This window comes from Cuculus canorus, chromosome 3 (assembly GCF_017976375.1).
Source record: "Cuculus canorus isolate bCucCan1 chromosome 3, bCucCan1.pri, whole genome shotgun sequence".
Classification (NCBI taxonomy): Eukaryota; Metazoa; Chordata; class Aves; order Cuculiformes; family Cuculidae; genus Cuculus; species Cuculus canorus.
The window spans coordinates 21,472,056-21,495,254 of record NC_071403.1 but is presented as its reverse complement, the minus strand read 5'-3'; the positions used below and the strand labels follow the sequence as shown (position 1 = coordinate 21,495,254).

General features: G+C 43.6%; 3 protein-coding genes across 8 annotated transcripts in view; 1 reads left to right on the top strand and 2 right to left on the bottom strand.

The window, feature by feature from the left end:
* The window catches only part of GJB7 (gap junction protein beta 7), a 42,674-nt gene that overhangs the window by 11,849 nt on the left and 7,626 nt on the right, over window positions 1-23,199 (top strand). The window lies entirely within an intron of this gene.
* On the bottom strand, window positions 920-7,671 carry C3H6orf163 (chromosome 3 C6orf163 homolog). Its single transcript, XM_054061318.1, is given in 7 exon segments — window positions 920-986; window positions 988-1,407; window positions 2,962-2,986; window positions 4,254-4,299; window positions 4,842-4,867; window positions 6,640-6,776; window positions 7,667-7,671. Coding segments are annotated over 7 exon segments (726 nt in total).
* SMIM8 (small integral membrane protein 8) lies at window positions 6,058-14,128 on the bottom strand. Of its 6 annotated transcripts, XM_054061184.1 has the most exons (5): window positions 14,026-14,076; window positions 12,536-12,602; window positions 12,141-12,297; window positions 11,259-11,400; window positions 6,062-9,909 (listed from the first exon to the last, which is right to left on the bottom strand). In XM_054061184.1, exons 3-5 carry the CDS (start codon window positions 12,188-12,190, stop codon window positions 9,751-9,753), a joined length of 351 nt encoding a protein of 116 aa, XP_053917159.1. In that variant the 5' UTR covers window positions 12,191-12,297; window positions 12,536-12,602; window positions 14,026-14,076; the 3' UTR covers window positions 6,062-9,750. The 6 variants fall into 6 exon arrangements, with proteins under 6 accessions (XP_053917161.1, XP_053917163.1, XP_053917162.1 ...); XM_054061186.1 differs by lacking the exon at window positions 12,141-12,297 and having other exon boundaries at window positions 6,058-9,909; window positions 12,532-12,602; window positions 14,026-14,081; XM_054061187.1 differs by lacking the exon at window positions 12,141-12,297 and having other exon boundaries at window positions 6,060-9,909; window positions 14,026-14,091.

Genomic DNA, 23,199 nt, shown 5'->3' with positions numbered 1-23,199 from the left:
AAGTCTAGATAGATCACATCCATCAGTTTACCCATGTCCACTATTGCAGTTACCCTTTCATAGAAAGCCACCAAGTTGTTCAGACAGGACTTGCCCCTGGTGAAGCCATGCTGGCTGCCATTAATCACCTTCCTGTCCTCCATGGGCTTTAGCATAGCTTCTAGGAGGATCTGTTCTATGATCTTCCCAGGCACAGAGGTGAGGCCGACAGGTTGGTAGTTCTCAGGGTCATCTTTTGTACCCTTTTTAAAAATGGGTACAACGTTACCCTTCTTCCAGTCACCAGGGACTTCTGACTGCCATGACTTTTCAAATATCATGGAGAATGGCTTGGCAATCACATCTGCCAATTCCCTCAGGACTCTGCGACGCATCTCATCAGGCCCCATGGACTTATATATGTTCAGGTTCCTCAGGTGTTCGAGAACCTGATCCTCCTCTACTGCAGGAGGGGGTCTACCACTCTGGTCACCATCTTGCTGTCCCCCTCTCAAGCCAGGTGACTTTTCAGACCACTCGCAGGTATTCTGCATAGACATACATGCTGATACCTGGCATAACGGCCCTGCACATCTCAGAACCCGAGCTGCAGGTGTTCAAAGCTTGGAGTATTCAGGGGTAGAGGCAACAGTTCACATAGTCCAAGCACTGATGCTTAACTAAACGACAGATCTTCTGATCAGATTTTCAGACTTTTTCCTGCTCAAGAAGGACTTAGTGCTACATAAGCAAGAAGCTCCTTGAGTGCTACATGTTCCAAACTTTGCCCTAGCATTTGTAAAACAAAAATTAATGCATAATTTCTAAGCATAGCTGATCGCTTCATTACTTAATATAGCAGTGGTTATTTTTCTCTGTATCATTCTAACCACACTCACATAATTTAGCGAACACAGATGAATTTATTTTTCAGCATCACTTATTTGTAGTTCTGTTTACTCATGCCTGTGAATCTCACAATTCCAAGATTACTTCTCCTATATTCTGTCCTCTGCTGCTTCTGAGATGTCCTTCTGTTCAAATGCTTTTCTGAATGGCAGAATAAAATCTGCTTGTCCAGAGGATATGTTAGGAAATCCAGCATCAATATACTTTTGAAATGCTTGTCTTGTTGCTCGTATTTCAGTTTCCAGGCCATCCTTCCACTCTGTTATCTTTTCCAGTTTTTGTTTGGGAGTCTTTACCTGTTCAGCCGCTTTCAGTGCAACCATCGCTTTTTCCAGCTCATCAAGATGTACAGTCTCCACTCTTTTGAGCTGTTTTTCATTCTCAGTCTGATTCTCTCATTCTGTAATACTCAGGGAAATATTAATCACATGACATTTTTCTTTGTTTAATTACTCTAAACTTTCATGATATAGTTCCTCAGCTAACAGACTTTCTTCCTTGAGTCAGACTAAGTGCTTGCTATTTATAAAAGTAAAAGAGAAAAGATTTGTAGGGAATGCCTATTATTAAAGATTATTTTTAAAAAATTATTCAGGTTGTTGAAAAACCTCTTATTCAACTACAAATATACATGAAATCATAACTAGATGTAGGACGTCTGAAACTAAATTAGATAAAAGAAGGCCACTGATGACACAGAGAAAGGCAGCTGCAGAAGATTCAATTTCTGCATGTGTTGCATCCCATGATAATTTAATGATGCTTGCCTCCAAATGAAAAGTACAAACGATTACTATTTCACTCTTCATTCAGGCCTCTGAGCTAGCACTTAACTACACATTGATTTTCAAATACACTTTGAACAATTCTGTACCCAAGTAAAAAAGATGTCTTGAAGTGAAATCTAAGAAATGATTTCTAGACTACAAATCAATCTGTAGTGTTATTTAAGTGGTACTGAGAATATCTTTGTGCTAGCACATCAGTAATAAAATATATGATTTATATTATGTAGCCAAAACATCATGGATGCTGTTCGCCAGCGTTGGCTCAGGGGCACTTAAAGAACAGGGCACCAGGCATGTGTTAAGGTTACTGAGCCAAAACACTTCAATGCAGACAAAACAATTTCTGCCCTCTGTTATTGCTCCCTCCACTTTGCTAAAGATATTTTCACCTAATTCTGCTAACATGAGAAGTTAGAGACCAACTACGTTCTTGTAAATATGATTTATCTTTGTCAGAAAGGGCATGTTTCAATAGTGAAAATGAAGGTATTAAATAATGGATCGAAACTTAGGTGTAGCTTTGCTCAGAAAAAAACCCCAATACCTTACAAAAGAACACACCTGGAACACATCTCAACTGATCTTTTCATGTTGAGACTGTAGTGTTACATTGTTGTTTGTGCTGTCAAAAATTAAAATGTATTCTACTCTTAAGGGAGAGGGGTTGTTACTATTTTGACATCAAAGCTGTTTAATTCACAACGCTTAATCTATACTGGTAGAAACTCCTGTGCCCTGGAGATCTCCGCATGAACACAGTTTTTTCTGTTTTGTGTAGATATCATGAATGGCACAATAGGCCCCTAAGAGCTTCATTTCTGATGACTGTAGATCAGCCACAAAAAGCAAAACTTTGGATCCTTGGTTGGTTTAGTGAAACTTGCCTAACTAAAGCCATGTGACCATTAGTGGTGGTGGAACAGCCATTTCAGCACTGCTGCAAAAAGCCATTTCTGAGGCTTTTAGCTGAAAGCAGTTCTTTCACCTAACCTACACATAAAAACACTTCAATCAATCATTTAGTGAGCTGTCTCGTTGGCTGCCACTATGTTTGCTTAGATAGGTGCCAAGTAAATTTTCTGCCACAACCTCTCCAAGATAACTGCTAGTAAGCAGTTAGCTTGTTGTTCAGACACTTGTTAAAATGGACTGCAAGAAACACAACCCACCAAATCTTGCAATTACTTTAGTTACACGTGCCTCTTCTTTCATTTCAGCTGTAGAATTCTGTAACAGCTCCCTACCCCTTAGTCACTGGAGCCAATATTATCAGGACAAATGGTACACACTCAGATCCTGAGCACTCAGGCCTATGAAGATATATAACAGGCTTATGGCAAGTAATTGAATGGTTAAACACAAGGAACTGAGCTTCTGCCAACTACTGTCAGCAGATACTATGACTGCAAAAGACAGCTCCCTTGGAAAACGGCTCCATAAAATGGAATGAACTCTGATGGAAACTTAATACCACTGTAAACCTCCTTGCTTTTCTTCTTGAGATGCCAAGCACATTGCTTTGACTGCCTGCAGTACAAACAGAGAGCTATTTAGAAACATATATAAAATAAAATTCCAAATCAAAACACTCCAGCAGTTCTCTGTGCACCCTTCATGCACTAGTGGGAGGCAGCAAGACTGAGGATGACAGGTGTTAGACTGCGTAGTGCCTGAGGAGGGCTTGGATGCTCTAGTCGTAAAAAGCCCTGTGAAGTGGTGCAAAAGGCAGGAAGGCTCAGACCCAGAAGGCAGTTATCTTCCTTCCTCTTCGTAGATTTCTGAGGCTTTTCTCAGATATCCAAAGAGTCGTATAAAGCATGTGCTAAGCATAAATGGAAACACAAAGATACAGCAGGTCTGCTTCATTTAGGAATACACATATGCTGGCAGTTTTCCTCCACCCCACCTAGGGTTTGGGTTCAGCAAATCAGTTAAATACCTTTCTAGCTTTCATGGATACAAAACTTCATGACAGATTTAGTTAAGCCTGTACAGAACCCCCTTTAAGAAATGCACCTAATCAGGTTCAGAGGCTGTCCGAACCAATTTTCAACAAAGTCCACAAATTTCATTAGTTAAAAACAAATGTGAGACATGCTGAAAGTGATTTAAAAAATCCAGCCCACCCAGTTCCAACCCCTCTGCCGTGGACAGCAACATCTCCCACCAGACCAGGCTGCTCAAGACCCCATCCAGTCTGGCCTCGAACACTTCCAGGGATGGGGCATCCATAGCTTCCCTGGACAACCTGTGCCAGTGCCTTACTGCTCTCATCAGGAAGAATCTCTTCCTAATGTCTAACCTAAATCCTCCCCCTTCCAATTGAAAGCCATTCCCCCTTGTCCTGTCACTCCTTGCCCTTGTAAACAGTCCCTCCCCAGCTTTCCTGTAGCCCCTTCAGGTACTGGAAGGTCACTAAAAGGTGTTCCTGGAGCCCTTTCTTTTACAGGCTTAACAAGCCCAACTTTCTCAGTCCATCCTCATAGCATAGGTGCTCCAGTCCTCGGATCATCTTCATGGCCCTCCATTAATATCCAAGTTGTTGTTTAATGTTTTGTCAAATGCATTGTGGTTAGCCCTCTTTGAGAGCTTTATCCATGGCATCTTCTTGGCAAATTTCAGCCTTTAAAACAAGTTATTATTTAGGTATAGCAGCTCACATTCTATTAACATCCTATTAAGATGAAGCAGAGTTACATAATCAATAGTTTTATATTTTCTATCTAAGAAATCAGAGCAAGTGAAATTAACTACCAGATGGCAAAATACATTCTGGCTCATTTGGCAGTTTTATTGCACTTATTCCTGTTAAAATGTGGCCATGCAATAGCACTGAGCCACCACAGTTGTAACCACTATAAATCTATATATATATCACAAAGGGCAGTTTCATTATATTACATGGCACTACTGGGAATAGCTTTCACAACCAATAGAGGTCATTTTCAGATCAGATATAAATTTTGCTATCAATTAAAAGTAAGCTTTGTTGTGATCAGAAACTGGAGAAATACATGCATACAGAAATCTGTGAACAAAGGATGAGCTAAAAGTAATGCCAGCTCTATGGCAGTGACCTCAAAAGTTCTTTATTAACTGTCTTTATGCTATAGCAATTATTCCAAAGAATCATCATTTAAATTACAGGAGTGTAATTTAATGTACCTGAGACCAAAATTCAGCTTTTTTTTTTTTTCATGTGTTCTTGTATCTCTGCTTCCTCCTTTTTATGTTGTTTTATTGAAAGTCTGCTCCAGTCTCTGCACAATTGACACAAGTGGTTCATGCACAGTAACCAACCACAGTACTGAAACCTGTGCCTCTCTCCTGGTCCCTTTGCTTGGCTCCACAGTTGAGCAAAAAATCGAAAGGCAAAATACATGCACCTTGATTTCACATAGAGGAAAACACAATTATTACTGCTCATGCAGTTCCATAAATGTAAGAGGAAGGTGCTGAACCCAACTCTCACCTTCTAGGCAAAGCTGCACAATGGGAGAGCATCATGGGTGTCGCTCCTGACTCCTTGTCTTGATGGTCACCCACACAGCACAAGCAATAGGTCAGTCCTCAGCTTTCTTGGGGATGACTTAACCAGTTCTGTCTGCAACCAAACCTTGTGGCAGCATGAGGAATGGCTTTGTTCTCTTTAGACCCTAGGAGTGAGACAGTACCATCTGTGGCTCCCTGTACTCTCTCAGTTCCCCAAGGCGTTCAGCGAGGTCTCTTGCCCCACGATGCCCTCAGATGCTTCCACGTCACTTTAGGGGTACACAATAAAAATTCTCAGGGGAACATGGCAGAATATTTCAGGTGTTTGGAAAAAAATATGCATATACAAAGCAGTCCCCCTGTCTCTAGGGCTGCTGTGTCTGTTCAGGGCACAAAGAAGGCCCAGCCCAGTGCTGCAGCAGCACAGCTAATCTGTTCTAGAAAGGGGGAGTGAAGCAGCATGGAGCTGGGCCACACCACTTGAGAGGGCCTAGGCTGGGGTCACTCCCATCAGCAACATAAATGGAGTCTAAGTAAAATATCAGCATCACCATCTCCTCCTGTAGACTTGTTGTGAAAGAAAGTAGGTAGCCCTGCTAACTTGTTTGAAAGACTGGTCTTTAGCACCAAAGATTGCTCAGAAGAAAAGGAGCCACTGCAGAGGGAAGTGGATAAAGATACCTCCCTGTAACCCAAAACCTCCCATACAAGGACAGGCTTAGAGTTGGAGTTGTTAAGCCTGGAGAAGAGAAGGATCTGGATGACCTTCTAGCAGCCTTCCAGTACCTGAAGGGGCTACAAGAAAGCTGGGGAGGGACTTTTACAAATGCATGGAGTGACAGGACAAGAGGGAATGGCTTTAAATTGGAGAGGGGGAGACTTAGATGAGACATTAGAAGGAAGTTCTTCACACTGAGAGTGGTGAGGCACTGGCACAGGTTGCCCAGAGAAGTTATGGATGCCTCATTCCTGGAGGTGTTCAAGGCCAGGTTGGATGAGGCCTTGGGCAGCCTGATCTGGTGGGAGGTGCCACTGCCAATGGCAGGAGAGTAGAACTGGACCTCAAAAAGCTCTACAGAGCCTCAGTCTAAGTTCAGCAGCCAGAATCGGGTATAAGAAGGTAGGATCCAAGATAAAATATCCCAGTTGTGTCCTGTTGAAGGATCTTTGCAAATGTTAAGTCACACACAGTTCTTCCCAGACTACCTGAGCCTTAGAAAACATTTGCTAACAGTCCTAGAGCTAATTCTCCTTTGCACTTCATTATGCCCAAATCTGAATGCCCCATAGGACAGCTGACACGGTTCCCCCTCTGAATATGCTGGATTTAGTAATATTCAGAAGGTAGGTGCAGTTCTTTGTTACCAAGATATGAATGCCTCCATAGCTGTCAAGACCAGATGAATACAATAGCTCCTGGAGTTTTCCTAGATCTCAGGTTGTGAGGAAAGGATTTCAGAAGCAAACTTGCCCAGTATATCACAATGAGAGCATTATTGTCTTCTGAAAAGCTTTTACTCCTGAGTCCAATCAAAAGTAGCTCTGGAAGGTTGTGGTGGTATTATATTTGAACATACAGCACAACAAACAAACAAGTCCAGATTGGGACTTCAAATCCATGTGGTATTCTAGTAATTTCTGTAATACAGTTACTAAAACATCAGAACTCTGTTCCTGATAGATCACTTGGTTGCGGGCATAAACGCTTGTTGTTGCTACAAAAAACATGCAAGACAGTGGAGAGAAAATCATTGACCATTACTTTCTATCAAATTAGGCAAAATATTTGCCTTCAGATGAGGATTCACACACGCTGACAACTCAATAACATGCTGCAGGCAGATGATGAGGGAGGGATGTATGAAGCGACTCCTTCCAGCCTTCATACAGCTCCCTGTGCAGCAACAAGGCAGGGCTGGCTTTGCTCACAAAGAACTAACTTTCCCTGGTATTAGTTCAGCAGCATCACAGCAGGCTTCAAACCACGTAGTCTAAACAGATTTTAGGAACAGTGCAATAGCTACTGTTTCGGATATTCTAATCTTAGCTTTCTGTTGCTGTTCTTGCTAAAGCTGTGAAAGCCAGCACAGACAATAAGGAACTGGCAGAAACCTGAAGGAGCCTCTGCCTGGGAAATCAATTTGACTCACAGCTCCTGTCAAGCCAGCTGTCATCCACTGTAGATGATTATTACTCTACTGAGGACAAAATTGAGAAAAACAGAACAAAAGAAGCTGTTTGGGTCCTGTTTGCTTTATCCTCCAGACACATAAGCAGAGCAGTGGTTCCAGACCTGAGCAAAGAAATTTTGTTACCAATGTATTACAATTGTGTTTGGGTGGGTTTTTATACATACACGATTTTTATTATATAAATCAGGTACTTAAAATAGCAAATGCCAGTCTTGATACTGTAACAGCCATTAATTTACTGCATTCTTCTCTGCATTGCACTACTGTATTTCCTTTTTATATATAATTTTTGTAGCATCGAGTTACCTCATTACCAGCATTAAAGTTGCCAGCTCTACAGCGGCTGCTACAAATAAACACGGAGAAGCTCCATAAACATAAGGACAAGTCTAAATATTCACTCTACCTTCAGCCTAGGTCAGGTCTAAATTAATCTGGTTAACAGGACTTCATTCCATCCAACAGATATGAGGCCTCATCTCAGAGAGCTCTTCTATGAAGTGCCGTTGGCATGCAACATCACCTATACCCTGCCCAGGTCACTCCCACACCTTCCTCTTCGGCCACCTGCTCCCCTTCCTTATTTCCCAGTAACTTCCAAATCCATATTCGTGTCCCAAAACATAATTCAAAATTTTGAAAGGCAAGTAGCTAAGTAGCTTTCTCACCTGCAAGCTTTCAGATTTGGCCAAGAACTTGCTGTTATGAGGCAGCTGGGGGAAACACTTTTAATGGTTGTAAAAATACTGTTTTTTTCATAGCTTTATCAAAGGCACAGCTCACTTCCATTCTCAGGAAGAAGTAGCCAAACCAAGACCCATTTGAATTTAGGATACAGGTAACTATAAAATGCAAACAGGAGGAAAATCACAGGTTCAAAGTGAAGGATCTGGAGGGAGATACAGAAAAAACCCACAGAGCAACTGCTGTCCCTCGAGGCAGTCATTAACTGTTTTTATCTTCAGGAACAAAATCTTTCAGTAACAAAATGCAAAGCAATTTCCAGAGTGGCATAGCAGATGTCCCTGCATATTCTTTCCTCTTTGGCTTGACAGAAGACACCTTGTCCAAAAGGGCATAATAAAAGAGGTCTCTCAGCTTCCTGGAAGCCCTTGATGGGGCCGTAAACACAAGTTGTTGAGTGGAAAAATGCAACTGGACCATTAATAAGGACCTGTGGTGGAAAAAGGGCATAGCCTGGTACAAACCCTCCCTGCATGTGTTCTGGAGTTTAGTTGATGGAGCACCATCTAGGAAATGTCAGGCACACAGAAGTAGCTGGAGATCATAGGAGAGGGCCTCAGTGCTGGAACAGAAAAGCAGCTGCCCATACATTTTGCTCAAGGTAGAGGCTCAGAAGAGACCACCTCATGTGTTAAGGAGACACCACACTGCCCAACTGCCCTCCAGCCACAACAACTAGCATGTTGCCGAGGGGTCACCTCCCAGGCCACAGGCAGGACCGTTCAGCAAGACTGGGCTTGTTCACATTGACATATTCTTTTCTACATGTCTTTCCATTCCTTAATTTGAGCTCAGTAATGTATAATAAATGAACGTAATATTATGTACTTTGCAATATAGAGAAATCTATTTTTTTTGATTAAATAAACTACTTAAATAAACTACTCAGCTTAAATGAACTACTGCTGACTAGGCAAGAAAACCCCAGAAGCTCTGGGTAACCTGGAGTTAACACGTACCGACTGGCAAGCTGGTACAGGTGTGTTCACTGATCTGCTGTCTGATGCCACACTGGAAAGGTAATGGCTGAGTTCTTCCTGCCTTTCTCTTGGCACAATCACTTGCTTCCCTTTTTCTCCTCTATCTAGCTACTGATTCTTTTTTCTTCATCTGTAGGGAAAAGTATATTAGCATCCAGGGATATTTTGGCCAGTATTTTACAAATTCCTTTACTAAATAAAACCCTTCAATGGCTGCTTTATCAGATATTTATTGCCTTAATATTATTTTATGTGCAGCACTGTTAATTAGCAGCTTTCAAAAGATGAAGAGATCAGCTTTTTCTCTTCACAAACAATACATTATGCCTTCTATTTAAAAAGACAAAGCCCTGTTTTCACTTAATCAAAACAAAGACAGGAGTGAGCTAAACTATCAGGTAAATTTCTAAGGCATCTACTGGTCTCGACTGTACGTCAGAGTTAACTGCCTGCCTTGTGACATCCTGTGGAGACCGCAGACAATTCTTTTATGTTTGCATGTATCTTAATTGCAATTTATTTGTACAGGCATGGCATTTTATAAAGGCATTAAAATTGGATTAAATAACAAGAGGCATTTGTTTATTAATTCAATGGACAGAGATAATAAACATAGTTGCCTTCAAAAGTTCTGTGACTGATTTGCTGATTTCCTTCCTTAAGTTCTCAGTCCCACTTGGAATTCTTCCTTCTCATATACCTGGTGCCCTCACTGTCGATTGCTTCATAAAGGTCCTTTTTATTCTCCACTGTTGCGTGCAGATAACCAAGGTAGGCCACACAGAGGGAAATTGCTATGAGTCCAAATGCCATCACAGGTTTGTTCTGACAAAAAAAAAAATTAGTGCACATTTTTAGTCAAAACATTTTTCATTCATTGGAAACATCACATTCTTCAATCTCAGCAAATTAAAGAGTGAACTATTGTGACAACAGCAAAACCCATCATTGCCTTCATGTAGAGTGATCCAAACAACTTCAATAAACAGCAGGAAGGGAGATCTGATTTTCTGGCAGCAAAAGAAGATGAAAAAGAAGACTCTCAGACCTCTTGACTTTTGCTGGTGGCAAACGCTGCTTGAACAGGAATGGGTAAGCCAAAACCAGTAACTACAAGTAACTATTACAAACTTCTAACAGAATTCATCTGGATATGCTACTGGGATGGTGCACTCGGCTCCTGCCAAGCAACATTACTTACATACCTCTAAACCAGGTCATGTATTATCATATCTAATTTTATTATACACACAAAATTTCATGCGGTCTTGCTGGGTTCTGCTAGTGTAAATAAAACCTGATTATCTTCAGTAGGGCCATGAAGATGGTCAAGGGGACTGGAGTATCTCTCTTACAAAGAAAGGCTGAGAGGCCTGGGTCTGTCTAACCTGGAGAAGGCTACGAAGGGATCTTATCAATGCTTATAAATATCTAAAGGGTGGGTGTCAAATGGACAGGGCCAAACTCTTTTTAGTGGTGCCCAGCAACAGAACAAGGGGCAACAGGTAGAAACTGGAACACATTAAGTCCCACCTCAACATAAGGAAAAACTACTTTACTGTGAGGGTGACGGAGCACTGGAATGGGCTGCTCAGAGAGGTTGTGGAATCTCCTTCTCTGAAGATACTCAAAACCCACCTGCACACATTCCTGTGTAACCTGCTTTAGCAGGGGGTTGGACTGGATGATTCCCAGAGGTCCCTTCCAACCCCAACCATTCTGTGATTCTGTGATCAGCAACTTAATTATAAAAGCAAAAAAAAGAAAAATCCAAAATACAGAAAAGCTACCCAAAATTCCCTCCTTTCACATCAAAAAGCTTGCATTTTATAATTTTTTCTCTTTTAAACACTAAAGAGGACACCTATTACTTAACCTGTCAAATTACATGGTTAATATGCCAGTAAACAGTCTTTCTGAAAGCAACTAAGCAACACAGCTATGTACAAAAGAATCAGACAATATAACAGTGAACTAAAAACTGGAATAAACAATGTAATGTTCTATGCTGTTAACAATTAGAGTGAAAAAAAGTAAAAATATTTTTAGTTACATTACAAGGTGGTTTGCATAACAAGAGATGGTTATATAATGCACACAGAATTGCAATGATAATTTTAAAGCAACCATGTCTGTCCAAGCATATTCAGCTTCTCTTGGAATGAGCCTCTTACAGGTTGAATAAAAAGCTCGGGGTTCACAGCTCGGAAGAGCATAGTTGTTCGAACACCCCTCAGTCCTGGTGCTCTCTCTTTGGGTGTTTCATTTTCATTCGGAGGTTTGGCAGAAGACATTTTAATTAATGTTGAGTACTTCCTAAAAACAGAATGAAAAATAAATGTCATTTTTATTAAAAAAAAAAAAAGTACATGCCCTGAATATGAGTTCACACTCAGCTTGTCTTTTACAGCATAAATTCCCTTTGGTGTTATCTAACATTCCCAGCTTAAGCACGCTGATTTCCAATCTCATCAATTTTGTGCATCCTAAAATTAATCATAGAATCATGGAATGGTTTGGGTTGGAAGGGACCTTAAAAATCATCCAGTTCCAACACCCCTGCCATAGGCAGAGACACCTTCCACTGGATCACGCTGCTCAAAGCCTCATCCAACCCGGCCTTGAACATCTCCAGAGATGGGGCATCCACAACCTCTCCAGATAACCTGTGCCAGTGCCTCACCACCCACAGAGTAAAAACTCTCTTCCTAAGATCTCATCTAAATCTCCCCTCTTTCAGCTTAAAACCGTTATCCCTCATCCTGTCACTGTACTCCCTGATAAAGAGCCGCTCCCCAGCTTTCCTGTAGCCCTGCTTTAAGTACTGGAAGGCTGCTATAAGGGCTCCCCAGAGCCTTTTCTTCTCTAGGCTAAACAACCCAAACTCTCTCCCTCATATGGGAGATGCTCTAGCCCTCTGATCATCTTCGTAGCGTTCTCTGTAATCATTATAACACAGCCATGTCCTTCCTGCACTGAGGACTCCAGAACTGAATGCAGTTCTCCAGGTGGGGTCTTAGAAGAACAGAGTAGAGGGCAAGAACTGCCTTACTCACCCTGCTGGCCATGCTTCTTTTGAAGCATGCTTTCTTCTGTGAGCACACATAGCTGGTTCATGTTGAGCTTCTCATCCACCAGTACCCGCAATTCCTTCTCTTCAGGTCTACTCTCAATCCATTCTCTGCCCAGCCTGTATGAGTGCTTGGGATTGCCCTGAGCCAGGTGCAGGACCTTGCATTAACTTTTGGAGACACACATCTTTAGGCAGCAAATGTAAACCTCTTGATAATAGGCTTGGGTTTGTTTTTTTTTACTTGCTTTTGCCTAATGCTTTAGCTACCTGCGGACCTAGCAGCAGTCTTCAGTCTAAAAAGACATCAGGTCACACTGTTTTTTTAAAAGATAACCTTAGGTGGGACTGTCTTGTAACATGGTCACTCTACTCACTCACCCCAGCAGCCTGAAGACCCAAGTCTCATCTCCACTTGTAAAGGGGCAGGTCCCAGGCAAGATGCCTTCTGAGGAAAGGTGGATAAAACACATCAAAGGTTAAACCTACTTACTAGGGGCAGAGGGGTCATGCTGCTGAGGGTGCCTCTGCCCTGCAGGCTGTGAGGCAGGATTCCCAAACCCAGCCTAGCAACCGTCCTAGGCTCCTCTCATGTTGCCCCAAGGAGGCCAGGGCAGTGTAGAGGTCACTTTAAGGCACCCACATGGTGCCCACGCACAGGTGGGGGACTCCACCAGTCTGTACATGAGGCAGAACCACCCAGCTCTGCCCGACTGCCCCACGCAGCCCAAACCATGAGGCTGGCGAGACCAGTCGGATGGGGTTCAACAGTACCAGGTGCAGAGTCCTGCAATGGGACACACCACCACCATGCACTACTGCAGGATGGGGGAGAGGGGCTAGAAAGCTGCCTGGAGGAGAAGGACCTGTGTGTGTCGATTGACAGCCAAATGAACATGAACCAGCATTGTGCCCAGGCAGCCACAAAGGCCAATGGCATCTTGGCTTGTATCAGAAACGGTGTGACCGGCAGGACCAGGGAGGTGATTCTGCCCCTGTGCTCAGCACTGGTGAGACCGCACCTCGAATACTGTGTGCAGTTCTGGGCCCCTCACTACAAGAAAGATGTTGACGCTCTGGAGCATGTCTAGAGAACAGCAACGAAGCTGGTGAGGGAGCTGGAGAACAAGTCTTATGAGGAGCGGCTGAGGGAACTGGAGTTGTTTAGCCTGGAGAAGAGGAGCCTGAGGGGAGACATTATTGCTCTCTACAACTACCTGAAAGGAGGTTGTGGAGAGGTCGGCGCTGGCCTCTTTGGCCAAGCAACAAGTGATAGAATGACAAGAAATGGCCTCAAGCAGCGCTAGATTTAGGCATCAGGAAAAATTCCTCCGCCAAAAGGATTCTCGGGCAGTGGAACTGCCCAGGGAGGTGGTGGAGTCACCACCCCCAGGGGTGTTTACAAGGCGGGCAGAGGAGGTGCTCAGGGATGTGTGGCAACGGGCAGGAGTGGCTGAGCGCCATCATCTCCAAGCCATTTTCCACCCGAGCGATTCTACGAAGGGCAGAACCGAACCCACCCCAGGGGGGCGAGGGGGCTCCCGACGCCGCTGCGGGCTCGGGCGGGCGGTTTCCCACAGGAAAAGCCCGGCGGGGCGCCTGTCCCCATAGCAGAGGTGCTCCAGCCCTCTGATCATCCTTGTAGCCTCCTCTGGGCCCGTTCCAACAGCTCCACATCCTTCCTATGTTGAGGATCCCAGAGCTGACACAGTACCCCCGCCGGGGTCTCCCCATAACGGAGCAGAGGGACGCTCCCCAGCCCTCCTCGCCCATCACACCCCGCACGCGCCGCCTCAGGACGGGACCCCCGGCCTCCCCTCCCGCCTCACGGCGCGCGCCCCCCCTCTTTTCCCCCTCCCCTCGCTGCTCACCCCGCGCCTCCAATCCGGGATGAGTCTGCGCTCGCGCGCCCCCGCCCGGGCGGAGGCCGCGGGGTAGAGCGGCCCCGCCCCCTCGGAGGAGGCTGGCGGAGGCGGGGGGGGGGAGCGGGCACTGGGAGCGGCGCGTGCGGAGTAGTGGCTCTGTCACGCTATGGGGAGATCTCGGGAGGGGGGACGGTGTCAGCTCTGGAATCCTCAACATAGGAAGGATGTGGAGCTGTTGGAACGGGCCCAGAGGAGGCTACAAAGATGATCAGAGGGCTGGAGCACCTCTGCTGTGGGGACAGGCTGAGAGAGTTGTGGTTGTTCAGCCTGGGGAAGAGAAGGCGCCGAGGAAACCTTATAGCGACCTTTCAGTACCTGAAGGGGCTACAAGAAAGCCGGGAGGGGACTGTTCACAAAGGCACAGAGTGATAGCATGAGGGGGAATGGCTTTAAATTGGAAAGGGAAAGATTTAGACTAGACATTAGGAAGAAATTCTTCCCGATGAGGGTGGTGAGGCACTGGCACAGGTTGCCCAGGGAAGCTGTGGTTGCCCCATCCCTGGAGGTGTTCAAGGCCAGGCTGGATGGGGCCTTGGGCAGCCTGGTCTGGTGGGAGGTGTCCCTGCCATTGGCAGGAGGGTTGGAACTAGATAATCTTTCAAGGTCCTTACCAACTCAAACCGTTCCATGTTTCTACCCCTGTGCTCTGGTTAGACCCCACCTCTGCAGTCCTGCATCCAGTTCTGGAGCCCTCAGCACAGGGAAGATGTGGAGCTGTTGGAATCGGGTCCAGAAGAGGCCACAGACATGATCAGAGGCTTGGAACACCTCTCCTATGAAGAGAGGCTGAGAATGTTGAGGTTGTTCAGCCTGGAGAAGAGTCATAGGAGACCTTATTGTGGCCTTTCAATAAGTAAATTTGGCTTATAAGATAGATCAGGAAAAACTTTTTGCAGAACTTGTAGCAATAGGACAAGTTATAATGCGTTTAAACTGGATGAGGAGAGGTTTAGACTAGATAGAAAGAAGAAATGTTTTATGTTGAGGGTGTAACAGGTTGACCAGATAGGTGATGGATGCCCCATCCCTGAAACATTCCAGGCCAGGTTGGACGAGACTCTGAGCGACCTGATGTGGTTGGAGATGTCCCTGGTCACTGCGGGGGGTGTTCTGACTTAATGACCTTCATGGTCCCTTCCAGCCCCAACCATTCAGTGTTTCTATGATTCTGTAATAAGGAGGTGAGAGAAGAGTCTGGCTCGGTTGGAAGAGGAGCGCTTCACCACTGAGCCTCTCCTCAGCGCCGGGCAGCTGCCATTCCCCACAACCCCTGGCCCAGGAGCAGCTTTGGCTGTTGGCCCCCAGTGGTGACCAGCCCTGAAATCTCCTGTAAACTCCACAGAGCTGTGCAGGATTCATCACACTGGTGCAAATCATGGTGCTCAGGACAGCAACAATTATATTTAAACTGTGGGAAATGGAGAAAGAGAAGCAGTGAGATTCTCCTGTTTGTTGATTCTGAGTGCTGTGATGGGGAAGGGGTGTTTCACTGGAAGTGCAGTTGTTTGAGGAGAAAAATATGTTGTAATTTAAACATCCGGTTCCTGATATTTATATCTGAACTCAAGATTTCAGGCACCTGGAAATTCCTGGTTATGTACATGCCGACTTGTGCTGGTGTTTTCCTTTCTGTCATTTGTAAATGGGAAAATTAATAAAATTACCTGGTGTCCAGAGCAATCAAAGCCCATGTGATCCCGTTTGCCTGCTTGTGCCTTTTCATCTCCACAGACTTCGATGCCACTGGGCAGTTTCAGCCACGTCAGAAAGCAGGGTAGAAACTTCAGACTTCAGAAACACCAATACCTGTTGGGAAGGGAGCGATCCAGCTTAGTGCTTCCCTAGGTAACGAGTGGGAAAACTGGTATATGATGGATAAGGTTACTGAGGTTTGGGATTAGTATAATAAAATGTGTAGTTCTGGACTCACCAACCCCAGCTCACACTTTTCTGCACCTGGAGGGTGTGTAAGAGGGCTTTGAAGGAGCATCTGGTTAGTGGAGGCATGGAGGCAGAGCAAGATGAACATAGATGTAGAGGTATCCAGGCTCTCAGAATCATTTGCTCCATTGTTTCCTTTCTTTTCTTCTTTTCTCTTTTTTTCTTTCTTTTCCTTTTTTTTTTTTTTTCATTTTTTCAAACACTAGCACAGGTTGCGTAGAGAAGTCATGGATGCCCCATCCCTGGAAGTGTTCCAGACCAGGCTGGGTGAGGCTATGAGCAACACAGTCTAGTGGAAGGTGTCCCTGCTCATGGCAGGGGAGTTGGATCTGGATGAGCTTTGAGGTCTTTTCCATCCCAAACCATTGCATGATTCTTTTGCAGGAATCAAACAGCATTATTTTTTTTGAGAGCTGGCAGAGTAATAGGCTGTTGTAGCTTAACTTGTCCCTTCTAAATCCAGGTGGAGTATCTAAAGAATTTTTTTTTTTACTGTGTGTAAATAACATGAGGTGAGAAAAATAGTAGGGAAGTAAGGTGTGGTGTCAAGAGAGGATTGAACGCTATATCTGTGTTTTCTGTCAACATTGAATTCACAAGGTACCACCTGCTAATCTGGTAGCTATTGTTTTGGCTGAATGCATCACACAGCTGATGTTGTTTGGAATCCCTTGAAAGAGAGTAACTTGAGTGAAGGTTGCTGCTCTTGTTTGGTTTGAGGTTTATGTAGTTGAAAGAAGCCAATACAAGGTTTTCGCTGATATCAGCCTTGGTTTTGGGGAGGGTAACTTGTTTCCTTGAGAGAAGGAGGAGTTTTTACAATGCTGCAGGAGATGTTCTCCCCAGGAATCAACACATTGTGTATGAGGATGCAAAACATTTGTGTTATTGCGCTAAGGAGTGCACTGGCTTATCAGTGCATGCTCCCACTCCCAGCAGTTACTGCCATCAACCGGCCCCGTGCATGCAGATCAAACTCCTGACCCAGACTCAGTCACAGGTGACAGTATTTTCCAGATGGTGGATGAGCACATTTGCCTGATAATGGTGATTAGGATTATTAAATTGTTACTAGTGTGGTAGTGATTCCCATCTTTCCTATGAAGAACAGGTAAGTTCCAGATGTTATTAATACAGAGTACAAAGAACACTGTTGTCTGGAGAGAAAACGTTCTCCGTATGAAGAGTTGTGGTATAAAGCTTTCTGGGATAAAGAAAGAGCAGAGAGGGACGTAGAAACAGGGTTGGTTTTGATGTGAATGCTGGTACTGAGAGTACATTGAGCAGATGCCATCTAATCAGATTAACTCTGTAGTGAAGGACAGCTTCGACTGCTTAGTGTTTCTAGTTTTGCTTTATGACTGTGGGAAAGTGTCTTTAATGTGAGTATTATGTTGCTATCATCTGACCCAACAGGATGTTGAAATGCTTAGTCCATTAAGGCTTGTAAAGTTGTCTGGCATCTTTTTATAGAAGGGACTCTGTAAAGGGTAGAATTGTAAACATCAGTGATATTTCTGAGTCACTCATCCTCTCAACATCTGAATATCTCTCCTGAAAAGTAACCATGAAAAAACCCCTTCCTTTTCCAAACCCAAGGCTATTACTGAGATTTATTTTCCTTTTAAATAAATTCCTTTGGGGTTCTGCATTTGGTGTTGTGCTGTGTGCCATGGCCATTCAGAACTTAATAGCAGTTTCAGCTTTTCTTCAGACTTGCATCCCCTTATCATTAGAGCTGCAGAAGAGTCTCCTTAGGGAACTGAGCAAATCTGATGCTGTGTCCCACAGACGTCATTAGCATGCAATTGCCAGCTTAATGCAGTCCTGGGAGCAGCAGCATGCCTCCGCATCTTTGCTGATTCACCTCACAGCTCCTGCTTATTTCAAGTACTGCACAAGAAAAGAGCTTCACGTTGTCTTCAAAATAAAGATAAGATGCCTCCAGCTACTGATAAGCCTTTGTTTGCTTTAGACACACAGTTACAATGCTCTTGAGGACAGAAACTATTCTTCTTGCATCAACATTGGGACTTCAGCACTGGTATAACTTGTAGTGAGAGGGTCAACACCCATCGCATGTTTGTGAAGGTCTTCGTGCATGAATGTCTAATGTGTATTTGCATTCCTGTTTGCCTGATTTTTACAATGTTTGTACACAGTGAGTTTCATGATATTTTAATTAGAGTTGACGACTGGGAATTGTTTTGACCTGAATGTCTGGGGAGGAGGAGAAAGCAAAAATTAGGAGTTACAAGTCCTTTCTCCACCTTACTCACAGCTAATTCTGAGGGAAACTGCTATTGCACTGAGGCACGTATTGCCATACAGAATCATGGAATGGTTTGAGTTGGAAGGGACCTTAAAACCCATCCAGTTCCAAACCCCTCCCACTGGACCAGGCTGCCCAAGGCCCATCCAACCTGGCCTTGAACACTTCAAGCAATGGGGCATCCACAGCTTCCCTGGGCAACCTGTGCCAGTGCCTCACCACCCTCATCAAGAAGAATTTCTTCCTAAAGTCTAGTCTAAACCTTCCCCCTTCCAATTAGTAGCCATTCCCCTTGTCCTATCACTCCATGCCCTTGTAAACGGTCCCTCCCCAGCTTTCTTGTAGGCCTCAACGATGTGAATATCAAGAGTATGAATGCAGAAGAAGAAACAAACAGATCTCCAGCTAGGCAGAGGTGGCATTGAGAGCTCTCTGTTTGGTTTTTACTCAGATTATGTCAGGCTCAAGAGCCCTTATGCTGCTTTTCATCTGCTGCCACTCATTTGTATCTCTCTCCCATTGAAAGAAAGCACAGTTTTCAGACAGCAGCCTGCAGTAGTTGGGACTAAACCTAAACCAGTTTTAAGGCAATGTGCTTTTTAAAGCAAAAAGTCTGTTAGAGTGGATAGTCTGTATTTCATAACATTATTAATGTGTGTCTTCTATAACCCTTGTTAGCCATCTCTGTCTCTGAGAGACAAACAAATCACGCAGTTGTGCTTTCCAGTAAGGATTAAAGCAAATGTTATTCTTCAAATTCTGATCAAACTTATAAATCCTTTTAACTGAATTCAGTATGGAAAGGAAAAGGCACTTTGTTTAGCTCTATTTTTATTAATGTGTGGGCAAATTGTTCCTGACTGGGAACATAATAATAATAATAATAATAAGAAGAATAAGAATAAGAATAAGAATATCAGAACCCAAAGCATCCCTTCTGGAAAGAAAAAGCAAGTTTCTGAAAAGGAAGAGCAGAGAAACAATGCAGCAATGAATTTGCTCACTACGACAATACACAGCCTTAGAGTTGGGGTTTAAAGACGAACTTGAGCTAATCTAAGACTGAACCTCCAAAACAGAGAGGGCAAGGGGAGACCTGTTCTCACTTGTAGTTGCTGCAGCCTTCCTTGCATGAGGACTCAGAACTGCTCAGCCTTGGAGCATGTTGATTTTTCTCCCTGGTCCAGCAGAAAACTAACCTTGCCAGAAAAGAAAAAAGAATGATGATTATTTTTCAGTTGGATGGGTGAGACAGACTGACGGAAGCAGGGCAATGCAGGTGGGAAGGCAGTTGGAAGCAGGGACACAGACCAGGACCAACGTCTGCCAGCAACGCTGAGGTTCCCAATCAGCTTAAGCTCTAGTAAATTAAAATCCTTCAGCTAGTGCCCTCTCTGATCTAGGCACCCTTCAGATCTCAGGCAGGGAACACAGCTCCTAGGAGGACTCTGGAGAGTAGAAATTTCACAGTGTCTAATGTTCATATACCAGATGCGATGGGGATATGAGTGTCATAAAAATGCTTAAACAGCCTTGACATTTCAGTGGCAGGAGTGTAACCACAGAGTTCCATCTCTATAGAACAGTTGCAATTGCCCAGGTGCTTTTAATGCCGTAATAAAGTTTAGATTCAAAGGTAAATTTTAGCGCTCTTAGTACTACAGATAATCTCAATATTCCTACAGTGATTTTGGCCTTTGAATTACTGATAGGAAATGAATCTTATTTAGTTGGCCATGGAATTTGTCAGGCATTCAGTAGCAGTACTGGGAGGAGAGCACTCACCTGGCAGGTAGCTCCCTCCAACAAGCACCTGGAGGATCTGCACTGCCTGCAGTCCAGCTCCAAGCTGGCACCATTCATTATGCTCCAGAGGCATCAGCTTCTCTGAGGGCAGTACCAAGCTTCTGATTCAGGCACATGCGTTAGCCTATGTGATACCCTCCTCTTTTAAAACCACTGAACATTCACATATAATTCCTAGATAAAAGCCACAGTAAGTTTAAGTTGAATAAATTGTACTGCAACTGAAGTATTCATTTAACAGTCAAGGACTTAGGGCCTTCTGCTTTTTTTGTAATGCTAACCAGATAAAAATGACTGTCAAAGCATTGATGCTCATTAAGAATTAGACAGGACTGTTGATTTTTTATGAAAAATAAAGTTATAGGCTTTCTGGGGGGGAGTGGCTTAGCTGCCTGGTTCTATGCAGGAATTTATTAGCATATATGGTAACCAAAATACGTTTTAGTAACAAAAAACAGACTTCAGTTGCTTGGTAATTTAAAATTCTAATAGAAACATCTGTCTGAACATTTGTGTATTGTTCAGAGTAATGTGTGTGTAAAAGAATATGTGTCTTTAGCTGACAATTCACTTGCCCAGGTAAACCCGAAATACAAATCTGGTGTAAAATATCAAGGAGTACACAGAGTGGAAGTGAAGGCTCTTAGGTCAGTTATGTGATTTCAGAAGGTTACTGTAGTTCCATCCAGAGGTTTCAAGTTTTCCGTATGGACAAAGTGCTTGTGAAAAAAACTTCATAAGCCATACTACAAAGGGGTGCTAAGATTCAAGAAGTGTTTCATTAAGGCCTTTCTTGCTATTTTGATGTTGTAGTAAATTTAATACTGGAGAGGGTTGGATGAGGCAAAAATGAGTAGTGAAGCACCACCCAAAATGGGGACCTGGCTGGATCCTCCAGGTTGTTCCTGTAGGAATGGCACATGAAAGGCAGGCTCTTCGTAAAGAGTCTTTTGCACGTGTTCATGCAAGACTGAGGTGGTCAAGTGACTTCTCAGCTTGCAGTGTGCAGGTTACGTGTCTCACAAACTGTCACTGATCATTGCCCACTGCTTTGGATGCTGCAGTGTGTGTGTCTTGAGGTTGTGCATTCACTAATGGGAAAGCACAAAGCGTCCCGTATTAGAGCTGATGCCGATAAGTGCTCAAAAGATGCAGATAAACTCTGCGACTTTAAGCATATGCTGTCGTTTCCTCCTGTCTTTCTAATGATACAAGACATGTTATGGCTCTGTTTTGAACAGTGTGCAGGCAGATATGATCAGGTTACACTCGTTTAGTTTATATTACCTAGGAGACGAGCCGTTTCCATTTTCAAGGCTTAAAGCAGTAGCTCCCTTTCTCGGAAATGAATCATTGATTGTTAATGCCACTAGAAAGCTGGGGTTCAGCTCTAATCATTCACTGAGATGCAGGTAAGTCAGAATTTCTTGTTACAAAATACAGTTTTGCCAAATGAGAAGTTGTTTTTCTAATGTCGAACAGACTTGATAATAGCCTCATGAAAGTGTCCCATCAGCCAGCATAAATTACAGATAAAAATCCTCTTTTCATTTCACTGTTGCAGTACTTTCTACCTGCTAAGAGGTTACAAACTGTTATGTGGCCATGGACAAGTGGAAATCTGACTTCGTCAGTTCATTTTTTTTTTTATGAGTTGACTAAAGTGTTACAACAGTAGCCCAAATGGAGCAGTAATACTTATTAATGTGGATGATCATTTGCTGCAGAGTGAGTTTTCATTTTCATTGGGAGAGATGAATGATCTGTTTGGCGCAAAGGTGATGAGGAATGCAGTAGTAGCTGTATAGGAGAAATATAGACATCAGAACTTAAAAAAGAATAAAGTCATTTTGGCTGCTTCTGAGTTTGTTTGTTGTTTTTTTTAATTACACAGTTTACCAAAGTAACAAAGAGAACAATGAACTGTCTCTGCCCTCTCTCAAAACCCATTCATGGCTGTGGAGGAGAGACCACAGCAATTAGCAGCTGACAAAGCATCACACTCTGCAGCTGCTGTGTTATTAAGTGAACTTTGCGGTTTCCCCAAATACAAAACAAGATGGGATTTTGTCAGGACTGGCTATAAAAAAGAATGCTGAGCTGCTTAAGGTTGTGAAGCCTATTGAAGATGTAGTTCAGTAGTGGTATTTTCAGAAAAATGAATATTTGGTAGATAAGGTCCTGAAGCCCAGAAAGGAAGGAGATTTGTCCCAAAGCTCTGCAGAAGCCCATGTGAACATCAGGTCTAAAAGTGAAACCAAGCAGCTCCTGTCTACCGCTAAATGACCAACTGAGGTCTCTTTCATCTAGTCTTTTATTTTCCTTCTTGTAGTCAGGTGGCAAATAAGCACCTAGGCTCATGCTTTTGCACGCCACATGAGTATTTTAAGCACTATTTAATTGTTTGTGGAATTCTACTTTTAATATTGCAGTACCCAAAGGCTTACTTCCCAGTAAACCAAAGGGCTTATTTCTTGCTCCAAGGAGTTAAAAATTAATAGGTATGAAACAGTAAGAATCAATAAGCCAAGAAAGATGAAGGCAAGGGACTAGGCCGGGAGAGACCATGATTCTTTTCTTGGCTCTGCTTCTGATGTGCTGAGCGATGCTGAATAAACCACATCACCTTTCTGGTGTACATCTCCTCCACAGCACGTGTCTTCCCTGTCTAGATTGTCGATGTTTTGAGGAAAGGACTTCTTTTCTTATTACATGATAATGAATGGTTTATACCAATGAAGTTCAAGTGTCTATATATGACTATAGTCATATATAAAGTGTCTATAGATGACTTTTCGTTGATCTGTGAGAGAAGAGCAAGCTATTGCTAGTTCATTTACATCTGCCATTCAGTGGCCTCCACTTCCACTGGAAGTATCTGGACGATGAAATAGGTGGGAAAGCTTTGGCTCTGAGCACCACAGACCATGCTGCGCTACCACTAGCAGTGGTCGTGGCAGAAGTGAACAACTTGGCCAGCACACAGACTGGAAGGGTTGTGTTTGCTTATGGATTGTTAAGCCTTACCTGGCTTGTTTCTGAAGAGCCTTAAGAAGCAATGAGTATCAATGCTCTGTTAATGTTACTGCTTTACTTATGTT